This window comes from Pocillopora verrucosa, chromosome 13, assembly GCF_036669915.1.
Source record: "Pocillopora verrucosa isolate sample1 chromosome 13, ASM3666991v2, whole genome shotgun sequence".
In the NCBI taxonomy this organism is placed as follows: Eukaryota; Metazoa; Cnidaria; class Anthozoa; order Scleractinia; family Pocilloporidae; genus Pocillopora; species Pocillopora verrucosa.
Window position 1 is genome coordinate 5,032,739 of NC_089324.1, and position 20,088 is coordinate 5,052,826.

At 38.0% G+C, this 20,088-nt stretch overlaps 1 protein-coding gene across 1 annotated transcript; it reads right to left on the reverse strand.

Moving 5' to 3' along the window:
• Positions 1-415: 415 nt before the first annotated feature.
• Positions 416-19,627, reverse strand: LOC131790189 (protein PTHB1). Its single transcript, XM_059107372.2, has 26 exons — positions 19,500-19,627; positions 16,957-17,095; positions 16,774-16,838; positions 16,009-16,122; positions 15,253-15,427; positions 14,246-14,327; positions 13,773-13,860; positions 12,827-12,922; positions 11,591-11,720; positions 10,716-10,836; positions 10,193-10,253; positions 9,683-9,759; positions 8,462-8,515; positions 7,659-7,767; positions 6,967-7,074; positions 6,477-6,565; positions 5,866-5,917; positions 5,299-5,391; positions 4,760-4,854; positions 4,420-4,500; positions 3,991-4,143; positions 3,444-3,544; positions 2,779-2,860; positions 1,548-1,626; positions 1,182-1,388; positions 416-839 (listed from the first exon to the last, which is right to left on the reverse strand). The coding sequence occupies exons 1-26, from the start codon at positions 19,609-19,611 to the stop codon at positions 589-591; spliced, it is 2,814 nt and encodes a 937-aa protein (XP_058963355.2). The 5' UTR covers positions 19,612-19,627; the 3' UTR covers positions 416-588.
• Between the last annotated feature and the right edge of the window lie 461 nt (positions 19,628-20,088).

Here is a 20,088-nt window from a genome sequence, read left to right on the forward strand (position 1 = left end):
TAGTGCCTAGATTAGGAGATTTTACCGTTGTCCGTTCATTTTCTCCTGCTTCTTCGGACTAGGATAGTAAAATACATCGTGATCTTTTACTTATTTGTTAACAGAAACATTACATTACCATCAAATACTGAGCTTATTTAAAGAATAATCAGTTATTGATGGGAATCAACTTTCGCTGCGTACGCTCGGCTTACATCATCATCACCACTCGCCCCTGGATAAATTGAGCCCTGCCTGCTAAGCAGGCCATATACGAATGAGATCAAGAAAAAAAAATGGTAAGTCACGGGATATCAAAAAGATGTTTTCCAAAGATAAAGGGTACGTTGTACTTTAAAAACATGTAATCCTGAACGTAAAATTATTCGGAATGGTTGTACATCAAATCTTTAAATACTTAAAGGAAGCACCCACATTAGATTGCTTCTTGTTTAATTTTGCGTGACAAACTCAAGGAGACTGTACAAAGAGTGTTTTGCCACGTGTGTATCATACATGTTGGTGTGACATGTTGTGGAGCGGACGTGCTGTGACAATGACAGGAGTGACCAACATGCGTTGTGTAACCATCAGAGGCCAGTGATTGCGCTACAATGCTCTTTCGTGATCTTCAGGTAAACCATTCGCCAAGGACGCAGCACCAATTCCTTTCAACACCATACTTTCTTCATCAGATCCGGGAGTAACCAGTAGTCTCTTGTTCAAATCTGGCGGAGGTTTCCGTGAGTGATTGAGTTGCGGTAATCGAGGTGGCACCTTCCCGCCACTCGACACAGACTCGGTGTCGGAGATCTCAGACGAACGGTCGCTGTCTAACGTGGAGGATGCGGATGAACCATCTGGAAACAAAGCAAATAATCGTCAGTAAGTCTGGTATCGAGCCCAGAGGTACACGAGGCTAAAGCTTTACCCCAGGTTGCGTGGGATAAACTGACTACTGTGCTTGTGCTTGTGCTTGGCGCCCTAGTGGGCCCGCCAACATGCGCGTAGGTCTATCAAATAGGAAGACAAACAATTTTTTTTTTACCCAGTAAGGGTAAAGGTAAGGCGTGGAACAATTGACTCGAACCCGCCGTTATTTTGAGATCATTTCCATTATACGATGTACTCAATATCTGTTCGTTAGAAAGTGAATTAAAATTGTGAAAAGAAATGAAAATCTCATCTGTTGCGTTTTATACCTGTCTCATCTTCTTCCTCCTGCATCTCGCTGAGCGGTTCTAGCGGTGTGACCGCTTTCTGTTGTTGTTGCTGTACAAGGGGTTCGCCCGTTTGGGATGATAGAGATAAATCCAGCTTGCCGCCCTTATTGAGCCTGTCACACATCAGTGCAATGTGTTTCTTTAGCTTGCTTGTATCTTTAGGAATCTTCATGGCTGAAACACCAACTGTAGGCAGAGTCAAAGAACACTGAGCGAGATTTGTACACACGGTTGGTGCAAGTTTTTTGCAAAAAATTCCAAACCTCTTTTTTTTTTCCAAAAAATTATTTCAACGTTAAGACTCATTAAATCAGAGACAATTTAAAATTAAACGGAGGCACTAACCAGCCTGATCCTTTGCACTTTTTGCCAAACAGGTCCGCAATAGGTGCGTAATTGCAGCATCTGTAATTTCCTCCCAGCCCTGAACAGAAGGAAAAACACAGAACTACATAAGCGATGCATTTCAACAATCTGAATTAACAGCGAATTACACATGTAACTTGTTTACCACCGTTACAAGAAAGAGTACTTGTGGCACAGTTTACGTTCACCAAAACGAATTGTAAATTGACTGGAGGGAGGAGGAGAAGTGGATCCCCAAAGCAAGGACGACTCCTGGAAAATCAGCTGATATTTCACGATAAGCTGAATTATACACGCATTTTGATTGGTTCTTACCCAAGATGCATTGGAGGGCAGACGCTTAGATGACGTCACCATTAGCAACCTTTTTCTTTTTTATTATTTAAAACAAATTGATTCCATGTTGCGGTGGCTCGATACCATAAAAGATCGCAAAAAAAGTCAAAATGTGGTAAGAACATCAGCGACACACGCAGCTGCGCCTGGTGTCCTAAATTTTCGGTCTTACCACATTTTAACGTCATCTGTGATCTATTACTAAACAGACACACGGAAACATGGAATCTATTTGATTAATGGAAACCAGATACACGACTTGAAATTGGCAGTAGTCGCTTTTTACGTTTGTTTTTATCTACTTACTTTTTGCTTTTCGTTTGTGTCTGCTTTTTTGTTTTGATTTGTTTTTAACAACTCCGTTGAGCCCACATAATTATTAAAAAGTTTGCGAGAATTATGAATGCTATAAAATTATCAAAGCTTATCTTTTCAGTTCTCTTTTTCATTTTCTTGTTTTTTTTTTTAAGGATGTCACCTGACATTTCAAACTATGGATGCGAAGAAGACGAGTGATTTAAAAATTGCCAGAGAGGGAAAACCACACAATGTTCGCGACAAAAATTTGTTTCTCTTTTGTTGTTCCTTTATATGTATGTGTCTTTTCTTTTTTAACCGAATATATTTTGTACTTAAATCACGCCATGAAACCGATACCTCACTTTTGTAAAATACTAGGAGCCTGTAGCTCGCATAAGTCTCTTGGTTTCTCTACGGGTTTCCTCGCTCCATGCTAAATCTTCAGGTATGTCATATTAATGTAATTGTAATTCCTCTGTTATTTTCACCAATGTATCATAATTAAAAAATGACAAAATAAAGAACAAACAATAAAAAAATAATAATAAAATAAAAAAATACGATTGTAAAATACCTGTTCCCGTGATTCAGATACTTCGGGAGAAAGCGCAGTCTGAAGAACCTCAAAATCTTTATCTGACATGTTGGTCCAAAGCCTGTGGAGTAATTAAAAAAGATGAAAACAGGTGACGTGAACAAATTCCTATATGGCGTGACATATGATGCCTGCATGGCGTAACATGCCATGAAGTTGCGTTCGATCCTCGTACGGAATGTCACGCAAAGAATACACAGACCTTGCCTAAAACACATCGTTCATAACCACATCCAAGTGCGAAAAATTCAACTCGCTAACGCGAAGTGGAGTGTTTCTTTTAATCCCGCTCGAGAAAAATTCTTTCACGTTTTCTTACATATTCTCTTGTGTCGTAAAGAGCAACTTTCAAGCGAGCGTCAGAGGCAATAAGGGACTGCCTTGTTTTTTTCTTCGCGTCACTGTGCGATTGGTCCAGAAAACTCGCGCCACTTTTTAATCCAATCAGATGCAAAAGTACAACGCAAAACTTGGTCACTCGTGAACTCTTGCGTCATAAGCAGTTTTCTAGTCTTTTGTCTGCGTTTTCACCGGCTTGTTGTAATATTCTTCTATCTTCTGATTGGCTGTCGTCATTACTTCAGTTTTATTCTACGACACGCAATCGCAAGTGCTCTATTACTGACAAGAGGGCCCTCACTTACTTGATAAGGAAATTAATAAGTCGTGTTCCGCATGATAGATTATATGAAGCTGCTTCGATGGCTCGTTCGCACTCCTCATCGGCCTCTCCAAGCGCGAGGAGCTGGGATGGGAAGATAATTTTATATCTTAAATGGCTTTCTACCAGAATGCATGCTAGCTGATTGACGTTTAGAGCAGAAATGTAACCTTACGTTCAATTCTAACTGATGGTAAGTTACACGGAACAAACAATTCTAGAAATCTCTTGAAATTTTCCTCGGTACAAAAAGAACCATCAAGAAAGTTGAAATGTCCCAGTTTCAACCATTAAAATCAGGAATACGCCAATTGATCATAAGATCATAAAGAAATACCGCACACATAAAGGCTTAATGTTTTTGTTTGAGAAAAACAAAGTTGACGTAATAATAAAAGCTAGTTACGTCCTGTTCATTCGCTATTCGATAAATTCGCACTCATACTCGTAACATACTAACTTATCAAGTAAAATAAGAGCGACTTATTTTTTCATCAACACCCTCCAGTGTCATTCTTTATTCTATGTACCTGTCTGTAAGTCCCGTCAAGAAGAGTGTCGAGGTTCGCAAGTGGTGCCGGGGTCTTGTCTTTGAACCTTGTTAACAATCTTCTTTGAATTGCTCGAAACTGTTGAGCCCGCTGTGATAGCAACTCGCGGTACTTCGTTTGGTTACAGCGTTGCTGTGAATCAGATGATGCAAGAGATTATAAACTGGATAATCTCTTGGATGATGCATTGTTGACGTTTCTAAAACTGAATTTTCGAGTTTTAGCCCTTCGCCAGAGCGAATGTATTTTAAATTGCCACGGCTGACTCAAATCCACTTTCATAGAGCGGCTTGAAGAAGTATTGAGAGACAGAAATACATGAACAATAGGTAGAAACAAGAGATTATAAAGTGTTGGTATAAAGCACATTTCATGATAAAGTCTACAACAACTGAGAGAGGCACTTACCTCAAAATGAGCATCTATCAGTTCGTAATATTCCTGTAGAGGCAACGGGCCCATGAATGATGCACGAAATTGAACGGCGTCCTACAAAGAGATCACATGATTGAAATTATCAACACAAACGAGTCACAGAACGACGTGAACAAACAAGTATTTTATTGAAAATCTTTGCCCAACGTCAAGATCACTACACATACTAAAAAATGCAAAGCTGTGGCCAAAAAAGGATAGACAGAGGGAACGATAAAAGTGCACCCCTCCTTAACCTCATGAGGTTAACATTCGGCTATGAAAGAAACAAATTAAGATGCGAAGTCTTTTTATAATGTCTTGTTGGTTTTACCTTATTCTTTTTGAAGTGCGCCTCTAACCTCTTGCAAACCTCATGTAGAACTAGCCACATTCCCTGAAACACGTCACACTGGATTCTGTATCTTTCTAAAAAGAAAAGACACGGCTCTTTTCACTTTATGTAGTAAATCGCAGTACCGTGACAAGGGAAACAAGAGGTGAAATGATGATTTGGAAGTAGAAACAATTCAAACCTGACTTGCACTCGATCGCAAAATCGTTGGCAACTAAAAGCGTAATCTATGAACGATGAGCAAAGACCCAACGGCTTTATGGGAAGTGTCTGCTCAGTACAAAGTCAGTGCTCTACTTTTTCTATCCTTTCCTCCTTATCCTTATGAGGAATATTTGTCTATGATATATTTTTTCTTTTAGGAAAGTGAAAATGGCCTCTACCATTTACCGCGTTCAACTAAATGTAGTTATCACTTACATGTGTACCCATACAGCCGGTGGGTCTCATCGTTCATATGTAACGGGATTTAGGTGTCAACAATTTTGCAATCTAGTGTATATCGCTATTATACATACGTGATGTTTTTGAAGCGAGGATTGTAACAAGCGGTCCACCAAAGTACTTTATGCCAACTGCTGCCATCGGAATTACAGCATCATTTACCATATCTACAAAAAGAAAACGATACGGACAGTCAAGTAGTCAAGTTGCAGTTCGTGGGACTCGAAACGAAAGTGGACCAAAAGTTTTGAACTTCTCCATTTGTTGTAATCGTCTCCATCCTTGTATGTTTGTTTGTTTGTTTTGCTTAGTTTGTTTCATTTTGGTGTTCTCCAATCATGTCAAATATAATATATTGTTGTTTATGTGACATCTACCTCACAAAAAGCAAGAAACGACCACGGCATCGTTGCGTAACACCGTCAAAAACATCGGTTAAGCAATATTGTTTGCCGACATTGTGTGCCATACTATCGACAATATTTGTGTTCTTTGCGAAGTAGCGTTTGGAACTCGATATTTTGGTTGTTCAGTGATGCACCATCTACGTTAACTGCTTTTCAAATAACCGGCTTGATAGCTTTAAAATCATCCCGAAATATCCCACAGAGCAACTGATAACACAGCAACCAATGACCTACCGGGAAATATTTCAGCAAGATTCACAGGAGGTTTGTTGGTATCTAAAGTAAGCTAAGGCATAGAGAAAAAAAATAATTCAATTTTGACCGAAAACTTTTGTTCGTTTGTCTTAGTCGTTCCTTTGACTGTTGTTAGTTTTGTTGATATTACTAACATTCCTGTGTTAACGTTTAAAACACCTGGTTATCTCTCCCTAACCATTAACCCTGTACACCCTAACATCAGTATGCATATTCTACTGTTCTCTATACATTTCCTGAAGCCCTGGCAAGGAGAATTTGTTTAAAAATGAGGAGCTTTATAAGTTGGTGATCATTTCCTTAAATCTTGCGACTTTGATGTTCGATTCAGGGTTGATATTGTAAAGAGAAATTAGAAGCTGGTCACTCTTACAGGTTAAAGGGCTAAAGAAATAACTTCCGATCTAGAGAATTTAGGGTGGACACGAACAGTGTCGGACCTCATTTGTGCCAGGGTACACAAAGTTGTAAATCACGGAAATACAAGACTTCCCGTCCGTTCGAGGTTTTGAATTCAGAGTATAGAATTTCATATTTATCTTTCTTTCGCCCCCCATAGAGTTTGTCATAATTTCGTCCTTGATCCTTACCTTGTGAGTTGCGTTTTTTACTGGCGGACATCCTTTACAGACAACAGCTAACGGGAAATGAATGTCTGTTTGGGCGACCCGTGGAGCCTCTATGAACACAAAAACTGAGGTGAGAAAAAGTTTACATGTGCTATGTAGATTTCTGTAAACCGGGCTCTTTTTGATTGCTCAGTATTTTTCTCGATCCTAAATTCAGTTACAGGTTCCACTCGTCTCTCGAAGTCCTCAAAGTAAGGAACATCTATCTCCATCACCAAAATGACTAGCAATCCCCCTGCTGTACCTAAATTTTGACAGAAACTACGATAAGCTGCAAAAAGGTTTAAGAACTCACACATTCTGATGAATATTTGGAAAATGTATCCCTTACTCATTCCATTGATCCTTTACCTCCCAAGACAGTGTTGTTGTTGTTGTTGTTGTCGTTTAATCTCCCCGAGTTCTTGTGTTTAAGTTCAATCTTATGAGAACGGGATGCAAGTGAACTCACCAGAGTTTGTAACGTACGTTGCCGTGACCTGGGCTTTTAACGAACAAGGAATAGATCCTCCACGTGAATAGAAAGAGATCTCTGCAGATACGGGTTCACTTCTATCTCCTGAGAATAAACAACGACAGAAAAAAACAATACGATGATAATGGTACTCTTTACAGCAAGGCTGTATCTTCATAGAAATAATTAAGAAGTCAAACTCGACAAATATCTAAGGGTACTCAAGCGCTGGTAATGGTTGAAATGTAGGTTCAATCTCCCTACGGTTTTCATATGTATGTAACTGCATGTGGAATTCGCAACCATGAATACATGTTAGAAGCTTTTGAAAAGGATGAGAAAAATGCCATCCCTTTTACATTGTGTTTCCACCTGCTTTTCAACTTGAAAACCTTGAGGCCTACATGGGAAAATATTTGCACTTATATAAGCGCTTTTAAGCCTCAAATTTGTAATTTGTGAATGGAGACGAACAAACCCGAATTTAAGAATCAGGCCTCAAGAACGCCTGAGTTATGATACTACTGACTGTAACGTAGCATGATGATTTTGCGAAATTTCTATACTGCGGTTGTCGATTTTTAATGTTTTGCGGTGATAAATTTAACAGTTCACACTTAGAAATTATTGTCCAATATCAAAAGTTTATCTTTAATTCGTAGTTCATCAACAATGACACTTTTACTCACCGATAATAGGGAAGACAATGGATGATCTGTTACACATAATGGGGGGACTGGATATGACACTAAGAACTACATTTTCTAGGGGACTTGGTGCTTGTGACTTGAGAGTGATCTAAGGAGGAGACAGGCTCTTGTTAACAATGACGAACGATACATCTCCTTTGGGAAAGCAGGATAATAATTGGATTACCCACTCGGGTTCCAGGTCGGTACACACTAGATGACAAATCGTTGTGCGGTCAAGTCGCTGCGATAAGTCGCCTTGTGTGATGAAGGTGATTTTCATAAAAACAAACTTCAGAGACAATTCATGTTGAATTTATGTTTCCTGTAATGCCGGCGTGCTTAGTATTTTCTCGGTGAAAATTATAGCTACGACGGTCAGAAAGGAAGGAGAGGGAAGGGAGTAAAGCAATAGAGTCTTTCTCCACCCCTCCCCTCATCGTCTACTCGAACTCTCAGTCAAACGTGGCCGGCAAGATATACGATCGCGAGCTCGTAACGCTAACTCGCCAAGACAAGACAAATATACCGCTGGCAAGAGAAACTGGCCTGTTGATATTATCTTGACTGCAGGTTAGAATTTAACTCAGATTTTGTAGTGCCAGACTCTTGGCAAACCTACCTCCGACTCGTCTTAAACCAACCCGCGGGAGCCGAGAAACGCGTGTACTGTATAGCTAACAATTCTAGCCTACGCGTGGCCGTACCCTCCCCTCCCCCCCAAGGAGTAACATTCCCCCTTGGGGAAGGGGAGGGTACAGCTACACGTATATATTTATATCTACTTTCTGTCAAAAACTTACCGTTACTGTAATCGATGGGAATGTCTCCTCATCGCCCTCATCTATTGTACTTTGCTGTAAACACAGATTTAAAACACGTCCATTAAGAAATTGAGACGAGTTTATTGAACAGTAAGTATATCTTACTAAACGTTTTGGTGTGTAGTATCGCTGAGTGTCCTTACAAGTTTGCTGTATTTTGACGAGCCCGTAGAGGCGAGTCAAAAATAAAAACAAAGAGTGAAACAAAGAGTAAAAATACTCAGTGATACCACACACCAAAACGTCTAATAAGTTATTTAGCAAGCAACTGCTCAATTTTATGCGCATTTCTAATTAGGAGCGAAAAGCGAAGCTGTTAAAGAAGCGTAGCACACGCAGCCAAGCAGTTAAACAGGTTTTTTTACAACACAAAATCACTAGCTGTTCGATATCTCTTGATATTTATACTCGATTCGCGCGTTATTTCTACGCTACTTAGTTCAGTTGGATACACTGTTCCTGACCCTTATTCTTGGGTAAACACTGAGCGAAAAAGCGGGACAAGCCAGGGATAAACATAGGGGGGGGGGGGGGGGTAGGATGGAGGTACAAAGGACAGCAAGAGCCTTTTAGCTCTCCCGGCCCCCACCCCTTTGTGTATATCATGTCCCCTCCACCGTCACTAACCGCGCTATGCTTGATCTGATGCTTCTTACACAAAGCACATTCTCAAAATGCCAACTTACACTGATTGAAAGGTAATTACGTATAAATTCATAGATTATGAAACTAATATCTTAGGGGCAACATTTGGAAAAGGAATCAGATTGAATTTGGTCACAGAAATTTGTAAAATCAATGTCATGTTTATAATGAAGTTGCGCTGGTCTGCGCTTATTAAATTGAGCAATTGCAGACATTTGCTGAAATTGCAGCACATCCGCGAGGATCAAATGTTGCTGTTCTTGATTTTCATCAGCAGATCAAATAAAATTTATTTGACTAAATTGTGATCAGATTCTTCCACGGAAGAGAAAAACTCTCTCATGATTGCCTCGCTCCCAAAGTGAGGCTTCGTAGATCAGATGGTAGCAGCGCCCACCTAGTATCTAGGAGGCCTGGGTTCGACTCCCGTTGAAGCCTGAAGTTTCCTGGCTTCTTTTCTACTGTTGCTTAATTCTATTTCATCAAAATTGTAAGCACATATAGACTTAAACTACAGATGAAAGATGAGCGACTCATGGTAAGTGTTTTACTTACCGATACTGCGTCTAAACTTGTTGGTACATTGACAGAGATAACAAGGTCTTCTCTTTGCTGTGCTTTGGGTAGAATTTCTACAAAAAGAGTCAAATGTATGCATTCAGGATAGCCTGGCAAATACTGTGTTCTTATTGGCTGAGTGGAGGCCAGACGGGAAATACAGTATTTGATTCGAAGTCACAACGTACACTAGAGCTCATATAAGCTGAAAATTTTCAAAATAAGTGCATTAAACAAAAAAAAAGCGATCCCATCGTTGGAAGAATTTTGGATTTAGACAAGACGTAAAATGGGAGGGGGGGGGGGAGAAAGGGGAGGTCTGGATCCCCCCGGTGGACCCTACTCCTAGATCTCCCACTGCAGGATAACAACACAACCACCAGGGTTTAACTCTGCCTCCCTTTCATCCTGAATCTCCCATGCTCATCATAAAGTCAAAACATCCTCCACAGTCTTAAAGCAGACGTAATCATCCGCTAACTGTGCAATAATTGGTCCTTTCCTCACCTGAACTAATTGTAGATTCTCTTATTTCTTTTTGCAACTCTTTCATTTCAACATCTGCCTCCTGAATTTCAAAATTAAGTGCAACTGCACCTCGTTAGAATCTAATACGTATATTTTAATACCATATCATTGTAGATGTTTACAAGTATGCGGGATTCATGAATTATGCGCTCTTTGATTGATTGTGGTTAAACCAAAACCAAAGTAATAGCAATGGCTAGTCGGTAAATTTTTTTGCCTTTAATAGCCAATGAGAGTCCAGGGTAAACACAACTAAACTGCCTAGAGCGCGGGAAAGCGCTGGAAAACGCTAGCGACCAAGTCATGATTGGTTTCAGTTTTGCATCTGATTGACTGAGAGATTGGTGCGAGGTTTCCTGGACCAATCACAGAACGACGTAAAGCAAAGCCAGTGCAATCGCGGATTATTTTCGACACTCAATTGAAAATTGCCCTATCTACATTGTATCTTCGATGACACTCGCAAAAAAAAACAAAAACAAAAAAACACTCTTGTACTGACCTCATAGTTTATATCTCTTGCCTCAGGGGCTGGTGTCACCATCATGGAGGGATCAGTTCCCAGATAGGCACAATGAAGGTAACCTCCTTCGTCCAGTGTCACTATTACACCTTGTAATTCTCTGTGGCAAAAGTTCACAAAAAAGAAGAAGATCATTCATAAGCGTGTTTCGTGACTGACTAATCGCCACGGCTCGCTTTGGTGAAACGCAGAATGATTGAGAAAATCTGTCACTGTAACAGAATTTTCTCACCGTAAAATTGGATCACAGAAATTTCCATTTGTATTTGTCTCAACCAAAGCTCATTTGGTATCCAAGATCAGGAAAATTCTTCCGCTGACACAAAATCTCTCTGCCTTAATATCCATGGGGGTAAAACTTTCTTTTTATTCACTGCGGAGAACAGTTTCGTAACTTATTAGGTATCCAGTCGTTTCGTACCCACGGACGTTTCGCACCCAACCCACTGATTGATTCTTACCCGTCCCGACATTAACTGACTATCAAAACCTGGAGATCTCACGGAATACTTCACAAGCGGGCGCGTGAACAGATGTCGATTGTTGCGTACGTTACGAGTCAAGTGAGTACGATACAAGAAGAGTTCTGCTCTGTGTACTTGTGACCTTCTTAACAAGAACCAGACCAGACCCCTGCGACATTTTTTAAATAGAAACTCTCTGTTGACAAAAGGAGCTTCTCAAAATACTAATAGATTCGTTGTCTATGGTATATTTTTTCCCATGGTATTTTTTTAAGACTTTACACAAACCTATGAAAAGCAATGTCTTTTCTAATACAGTTAGTTTCAGCAAAACACCAACATGAAGTAGCCTCAGTTGTTTTTTTCACCTTAATCTTTCCATCAACTTACTGAAATGAAGCTACTTTAAGAGCAACAGGAATGTGGGGTAGTTGCGCCGCCCATGCAAGTGTAACGTCTTGGTATATCATCAGCGTCTTGTTGTAAGTGGCTACCAGAGTATTAACTGTCCCTTCCACCACTGAAAAGCAGGTTAGAGAAGGAATGATTGATGGTCAAAATAATATATTCCATTAAGAACTGGACCATTGGATAATGCAATTCGAGAGTTTTCATTGGCTTGGCGTTCGTGGATTACGAGCCGTTATAGCATGTGCACGCATGAATAAGAGTTAAAACGGAAGCGTTTTTGTAAATTGTAACATTCCATTTGTTCTTACAAAATGGAGTTGGGAAGATTCATCTATATTTAGGCGCGTTTTCAATAAAACAATTATTCCACTCACGCCCGTTTGATACGAGATGATTATAGCTATCTATCATCTTATATCCAACGCGAGCTTGTGGAAGAATTCTTTATAAAACCATGGTCATTCTTTTATTCTTAGGCAAGACACGCACGTGTAAACTCTCACAGTGCCTGTGTCCATTTTGGAGAATAAATGAATCCCGGTGAACTTTCAGGGGGCCTAACAAGAAGTTTAACTCTTTCTCATAAATTAACTAATTATCCTTACGTTCTTTCACACTATTCTTAAGATCTCAGTTTGGAGAATGTAATATTGGATCAACCAACAATCCCCCAATTTACATTTTCCTTAATTCTCAATACCTGTCTGCTTGATATTGTAGTGGTATTGTAAGGAGAAATTCTGTTTTGGTCACCCAAGTTAGTTAAAGGATTAAGGGTAACCTGTACTGGACTAGCTGCATAGCAACAATCCTCATTGCATCTCTTTATGGAGACTGAGATAAGCTGCAGTACCTTTCAGAAAATTGGTGAAAAGAGCGGATTACTCTAGTTTATCTTAATCTTGGAATTAGAACTACTGTACTTTTTTTAGTATAGTAGTTCTAATTCCATGATTAAGATAAACTAGAGTAATCCGCTCTTTTCACCAATTTTCTGAAAGGTACTGCAGCTTATCTCAGTCTCCATAAAGAGAAAAAAATCAAGGAAGTAACCAGTGCAAGGACAACGCATCAATCGTTAAGAATTGTTGTAAAACCATTATTTAATGAAAAATTATCAAATGCTTGTGAGAAAATACTTTGTGGCTGGTATGATGCTGGGTTTAGTCTAGGCTAAAACTATCTTTAATAGGAAATTTAACAATATTTTCTTACCTGAATTGTACGGAATGAAACAACTTGGATTATATTCAAATTTTTTCATGAATCTAACTGATCCATTCTCATTAAGACAAAACAATGAGCGTTCACCTAGAGACAAAACAAAATAAATTTAAGTTTTCATGTACACTGTACCATGTAAATTGTGTTTAGAATTTGCTTTGGTTTAACAACTTTCAATCCTGAATTTAATTTTGATTTTCGTTTATCTTAGATCCGTTAATCAATTATCAAAACCTCAAGGAACCTTGGGAAAAAATAATCATGGTTTTGAATTTTTAAACCGATAAAAAATAATATTTTGAACCACAACATATCCAGCCTTTCATCTTGTAGTTTCAAAAATTTGACAATAATAAATCAAAATAATTCAAGACAGGTGACAGTTTTAATGTACCAATTGTTAGAAGTTCCAACATCCCTTCCCACAACCCACGGGAATTTGACCATTGTCTGTGCCTAGGGGGTAGAGAATTTGAACCTTACGCAGCTGGGGTAAGGAATTTGAACAGGGAATGTCAAGTCTTTCCAGCCAAACACAAGTGTCAAATATTTAAATATGGAGGTGTTTGAGGTAAACAGTTCACTTTTGTGTGCAAGTACCTCAGAAGAAAAGATTCGTGCAAGGTCTAGATATTGAAGCTTGGTCTCTTTGAAGAAAGTCTTTGCCTTTTAGAAGAAAATTGGGTTGGTCATTTGAACACAATTTTTGCCACATGGGGTGGGAATTTAAATAAACCCATCTTCAAAAGTTCAAATGCCTTTGGGGAGATTACCTGGTGGTGTTGCCCAGGGGAGGGTGGGGGAAGTTGAAGCTTCAAATTGATTGGTGCATAAAATAAATATAATGCTAATAATATTAACAATAATGGTAATAATAAATTAATAAAAATCATATCTGATATCATTATTATCACCATTACAACTTTATATCTCTTACCTAAAACATAAATTGATAGTGGTGCATTTGCATTGGTGAAAACAACTATGTCTATTGCACTTTCACCAATATTTGATGACCAGTCGATCTGCAAAATAAACCTCATTGGAACTCAGGCAACCTGAAGTACTTGTTTAAAAGCTATCCTAACTATTCTGTGGCATCTCATTCAACATGTAGAAACATGCAACTGAGCAAATGGCTGGTAATGCAAAAATTGTGATTTAAAATGTCAAAAAATATCATAATTTGTGTCAATAAATGCTACATGATGGCAAATTGACACGGTAAAAATTCAAAAGAAAGTATGAAATTGTATGAGGAGGTTTGCTGCATATTCTTAATTTCTGACTTACATTGCGCAAATTTGTTAGGAATGATACAGATGGCAGCACTACACAAAATACCTGGCACTATTTAGAAGTTATAATGTACAAGTATATATGCAGCTTTTGCATCTCACAGTGACTTACAGTTAACTTCTTTCCTGAAACTTTTTTATTTCCAATATCTTCTTTTGTGTTCGCATCTGTTGCGACAGCAAGAGTTTGGTATCTGTGAAATAAAAAGCAAAAATATTCAGTACATATGTGGTATTGACCAAGCAGTATGGGCTGGATATTGGCAGAGTTCTTTTGTCAATCCTCCTGAGCTGGCAAGATGGACCCATCTTCTTGCCTTGGGTTAGCAAATCAGAATGAAAGATTTACTTTATATCACCCATGGGTCCTGCCAGCTATAGTGTTTGTAATAAATGAAGCTGCAGTGGTGCTTTTTCCAGACACTTTTCTTGAATCAATTCAGACAGCTGATGGTTCACAATCAGTCACCACTCTAATTTTTGAAATAAACTAATCAAAATAAAAAGCATTCTAGGCTCCACACAATTATGTTGGTTCTTACTAAACTTAATAGAGCATTGCACTGCAGAGATCGCTTTCATATTCATTTCATAAAACCACAATTCACAAATATGATTTTCATATATCCACAGTCATCTACAAATTTGTTTTAAGCTGTGTATTTTAATATCTACATCTCAAGAGAGCTGTGGACCTTCTAAGCTTATGAAATAAATTCCACAGGAAAAGAAGTTCAACTTTACAACACAAGAGAACAGAAAAATATAAGAAAAAAAAATTAACATTGGGTTTCAATAAACAGCAAGTTTGTGTACATATGGGTAAGTTCTCAAGAAATCATTGCCAGCTCTTAACCCTTTCACCCCCAGAAGTGATTAACATGTTACTTCTCCTCAAAATATCCATAAACCATCCAGCATACATGTAATGAGAATATTCAAACTTATCAGGTAGAAATTGTCATCTTGATTTAACACCAATTTCTTGCAACTAATCTACAAGGAAATGTGGAGCAGCTGAAGGGGAGAATTGACAATAACATTTTGGGAGTTACAGTAAAGGTCAAACCAAGGCAACAATCTAGTCTAAATAAGAACTGCTTCAGGAAAAAGTCTTACTTGTAAGATTCAATTAGCCTTGATGAGCAACAGGTTACAAATGAATCTGTCTTTGGCACATAACTCAGAGGACCAGGTAAAAGAAAACCTGGGAGAAATCTCCCAAAGGCAAAACTCTCTTGTTCAAAGAATGACAACATTCCATCCATGGACTGGATACATATGAAGTCCTTGTCTGAAAAAAGACCAACCAAAGAAATCAACACATAGAAATAGTATAGACTGAGAGAGACAACCTACATGTAACCACATATTCTGTCTCAATTATTATGCAAATTACCTTCAGATATTTTTTAAATGCTACCTACTGCCCAAAAATAAATTGACAGTCTCAACTCAAAAAACCATCCTCAATACTTGAAACTATTGAGAATTGAGAATCGAGGAGGAAGGATCAGGAATCAAGGATTGGGAATCAAGGATCGAGGATTGTGGATTGAGGGACTGTCAACTTACTTTTGAGTGGTACTATATATTTATCAAATTTCAAAGCACTGCCTTCTTGTTACAGAAAAAATTTACACCTAATAACATGGCTTCGATACAGTCAAAGGAAGTATACTTTATTACATCCTTTACTTTTGCAATTTTCAGAAAGACAACAAAGTCCTCCTACTTGGAAGACATGTTTTCGCATGACCAACATCTGTGTTAGTTTAATAGAGAGTGCTTGGAAAAAAACAACATTAGAAAATGCAACAACCTAACTTCACAGTACGCAATGATAATTTTTGAAATAAAATGAAATTGGCATACTTTTGACACTTCCAAAAGGGCCATATGTCATATTATACGCTGTTCTTTCCAAAATATGTTCATACATCATCTTAAGTGTGTAGTGATTTCCATGTTCTACAGCTCCTGAAACAACTAAAAAGGAAAAATGTTGTAAGTTATGAACTGAATCAACAAATACTAACTTTTCAACAGTATACAAAATTATTTACATGTTTCAGTTGTGGTTTAATGTTATCCTCTGTTCAAATTTAATTCTAATTTCTGTGTTTTGGGTAACTATGATAATTAATGACAAGGTACTTTGGTGTTATCATCTGAATTAAAAAAAATAAACTAGCCACTCTTAAGAGTTTCAAAGCTGACATTTCGAGTGTTAGCCCCTTGTCATTGCTCTGATGAGGGGCTAACACTTGTAGCATCAGCCTTGAAACTCTCAATGGTGGCCAATTCATGTTATCAACTCAGATGATAATACCAATGAAAGCTTGTTATACTCTCCCACTAATGCAGCACCACAGTTCCTTTCAAAACTTACACCCTTTATTCATTTATGGTTACTGTAATCATGTACATATAGATTGAATTAAGACTTAAACCAGCTAATATTGAACCAGTGTGTCAACCATCTCATTCACAGGTTTTGTTGGTTTCATGCGGCAACTTAATGGCAGAGAAGGTGTATTGAATGACAACTGACTGAGCATAAATCATTCAGCTGGTAAACAAACTTCAAAAGAATAAACAATCATAATCAGGAAAATAAATATGATACCACTGGCTTACCTGACACGCTATAAACAGCAAGTTTTCTTGGATGAAGAACAGCTAAGTGTAACTGATCAACCCCTCTGAATAGAAATCAATGAAACATTACTATTTTTAATACATGTAGCTTACACTGTATTTAGCGGGATTTGCTAGCATGAAAGTTGTAAAACATTTGCAATTATTATTCCATCGACTTACGAAACAAATTTGCCAGCTTCCACTTGCAAAATTGGCTGTTGTAGCTGTACCTCCAACATAAGATCATCTGGTGTAAAATGAGGCGGCTTGGGACAATAAATTCTAAGGATTCCATGAAAACTACCAACTATAATTTTATCTGAAAAATACACATGTGAACACTTAATCATTTGCTTTTACTTGGTTCTTCTACAACAACTGTCTTTGAATTTGTAATGGTAATAGGACTAAGTGGAGTCCAGTTCAGTCTGCAATCATAAGAGCAACTAACAAACTAATGGACTGCGAAGCAGCAATCCGATTTGTTAATAATGAGTATGATTGCAGACAGAACTGGATGACATGAAGACCTTTTACAATCAATCATAACCATTACAATTTCTGGAAAAAAAAATACATCTAGAACAAATATCCCCAAAGGAGACAATGTGTAAAGTTAAAACTTCCTCCATTTAGGAGATTCCCCAGTTTTTTTTCTTTTTAAGGATAAGTGGTTGTTGCTGTGGTTATTGTGATCAATTCTGAGATGGATGGATTTATCTGAGTGGACTTAGTATGATTGGCTGCTTCAGGTGTCAAATTACAGCCAACTGTCTGATTACACTGTCTACCTATAACTCTTAAAATAGTTAGTGGAAAAAAATGCTGTTAGTGCACCAATCATAGTCAACAAAATTGTAATGGTCATGATTAATAACAAACTTTAAGTAAAAATTTTAATTGACTTGTTTTTTTCCCTCGGTTTCAGGTACATAACCACAAACCTTAAACAAATTAAGTTATAACATAGCTAGTAAATTTGTTTAATCAAATTCAATTGCGTGAGCATGCTTCATATTCCTATGTTAGCAAACAAATCCCTCGAGAAAAAAAATTGGAAAATGTTACAAAACAATTGGTTCATACGTCAGCTGTGCGTTCATCAAGATATGAAGCACTTGGAAAGTTTGGAGAGCATTCAAGAAGCTAGAGTTGCTCTTGGCTATGCCTCAAGCGACTCTTACGCATCTTTCATGCTCTCAAACTTCCCGCATGCTTCAGATCTTGATGAATGCATGCTGACATATGAACCAATTGTTAATTATAATTAAACTAGCCTGAGATCATTTTAACCTGAAAATGTTGTTTTTAACCCTTTGAACTCATCATCAGTATGCATATTCTCCATACTGTTCTCTATACATTTCCAAAGGTGCTGACAAGGAGAATTTTTCTAACAATCAAGATCTTTTTTAGTTGGTGATCATTTCCTTTATTCTCATGACCTTAATTTGTGATTCAGGAGTGATATCTTAAGAAGAAATTACATGCTGGTCACTCTTAGGGGTCAAAGGGTCAACGATACAACAGCCAAGTACATGTTTACTTTCTTATAGAAACATAACAGACAAAAAATGACAGAGATAGAATTGCAATACTACTTTCACAACATTAACACTGGAACAATGGCTGAATGGATAGAGCAACCAACTTTTCCAACAGCTTCTTTCTCTTTTCACTGCATCATTGTCAAGGTTTTCTATCACATAATTTTTTCCCCCAACTATAGAGTTTTCTCCAGAGAGTTTTTAGACAGTAGCTTGCTAGAAACAAGTGAGTGTCAAAATAGCAGGAGCATAAATTTTGCTTGCATCTATTCCACTTGTAATCACCTATTGTTTTCTTTTCAGTCTTTCCATCAATCTTTTTGTTTATGTACAAAAAGTAAAAGAAAGGTTTCATTTACTTCAGATCAAGACAGGGTTGCTTGCTTTGTCTCATCAAAGTCACACAGAAACAAGTAGCTGGTGAAAACCCAGCTGCTGGAGAATATTGACGATGCTCAACTGAAGAACACATCTACTTATAACTGTTAAATGAATGAATGCCTCTGTTGAGCTCTTTCCACTTAACATGGGTATTGTCTCGAGGCACAAAATGTAAACTGATTTTCTGCCATAGTCTATCCACAGTTCTCCAACAAATTTTTGTTAAAAAATTTCCCACCAAAACAAAGTCAGGTACAAGATATTTAAGCTCAAAATATACACATGATCTCTTTAACAATTCTATATAAATTAAGCTTGGGCTCTAAAAGTGTGTATAGACGAATACAGAAATATGATAATTTAACGATGCACCTCTAAGAGCATAATCAGATTTCTTCCATACAGAATTTTGGTTTGTTTAGAAATAACGTATTTTCGTTTCTAACGATCCACAATCTACGCAGATACATACATAAACATAGCGATTGGTGCCGTTAGCAACGAGCCTAAAAAAACATGGCTTGAGTTGATAGGTAACCTAAGTGATAATCACATATAGGTCATCCTCAACTGTTCCGCAATGAACACGTACTTTGAAAATCGTTGATTTGAGAGAGGTCTAAAACAAAAATATAGCAACCCTAAAACTGATTATTATGTAGCCAAGGGATGGCAATAAAGCTTCCACAGATTAATTTACCTTCTTTCATAATGACAACCACATTAAACATCACACGAATACCTGGCCGATGTTTAACAGATTTTAAAAGAAAGCCTAACATCTCGAAGACTTACCCAACTGCAAGCCGTTATTGTCGATATTTGCCACACACAAGCATCCCAGATCGAATTCTTCGTCGCTTCCAGCATAGGTGGCCCACCAATCTCTCGCTTTGAACAGCGACATCTTTGGATGCGAGAAGATTTGGTGTACCGCGGTTACTCAAACAAAGTCACGTGACTTATGCACAGCCGACGTCGCGCGACTCGGACAACGATTGCTGCCGGACAATCTCCGACTTTCTACGAAATTCAATCAAATCTAAAACCTTCAACTGAGATATTCTCCCTTCTGGCTAACATGCATTTCACCGCCAATTTGTTGAGAGAATTTGTCGTTATATCGACATATATCGCAGCGATACCAAGATAATAAATTTTTCGGGAGATGAACAAGGATTAAATATACTTGAAAGCTTGTTCTTGGTCTTATTTGGGTGGTTCCGCCTTAATTAAGTGATCGTTTGTTACACGTGGAAGACATTACAAACAGGCCGTTGGGACTTAATAAAGGGTGACCGCGACCGCTTAATAAAGGTGTTAATTATGGTGTTAAATGGGAAAGAATTCGGGACTTTGACAAATGACCGCTTAATACAGGATG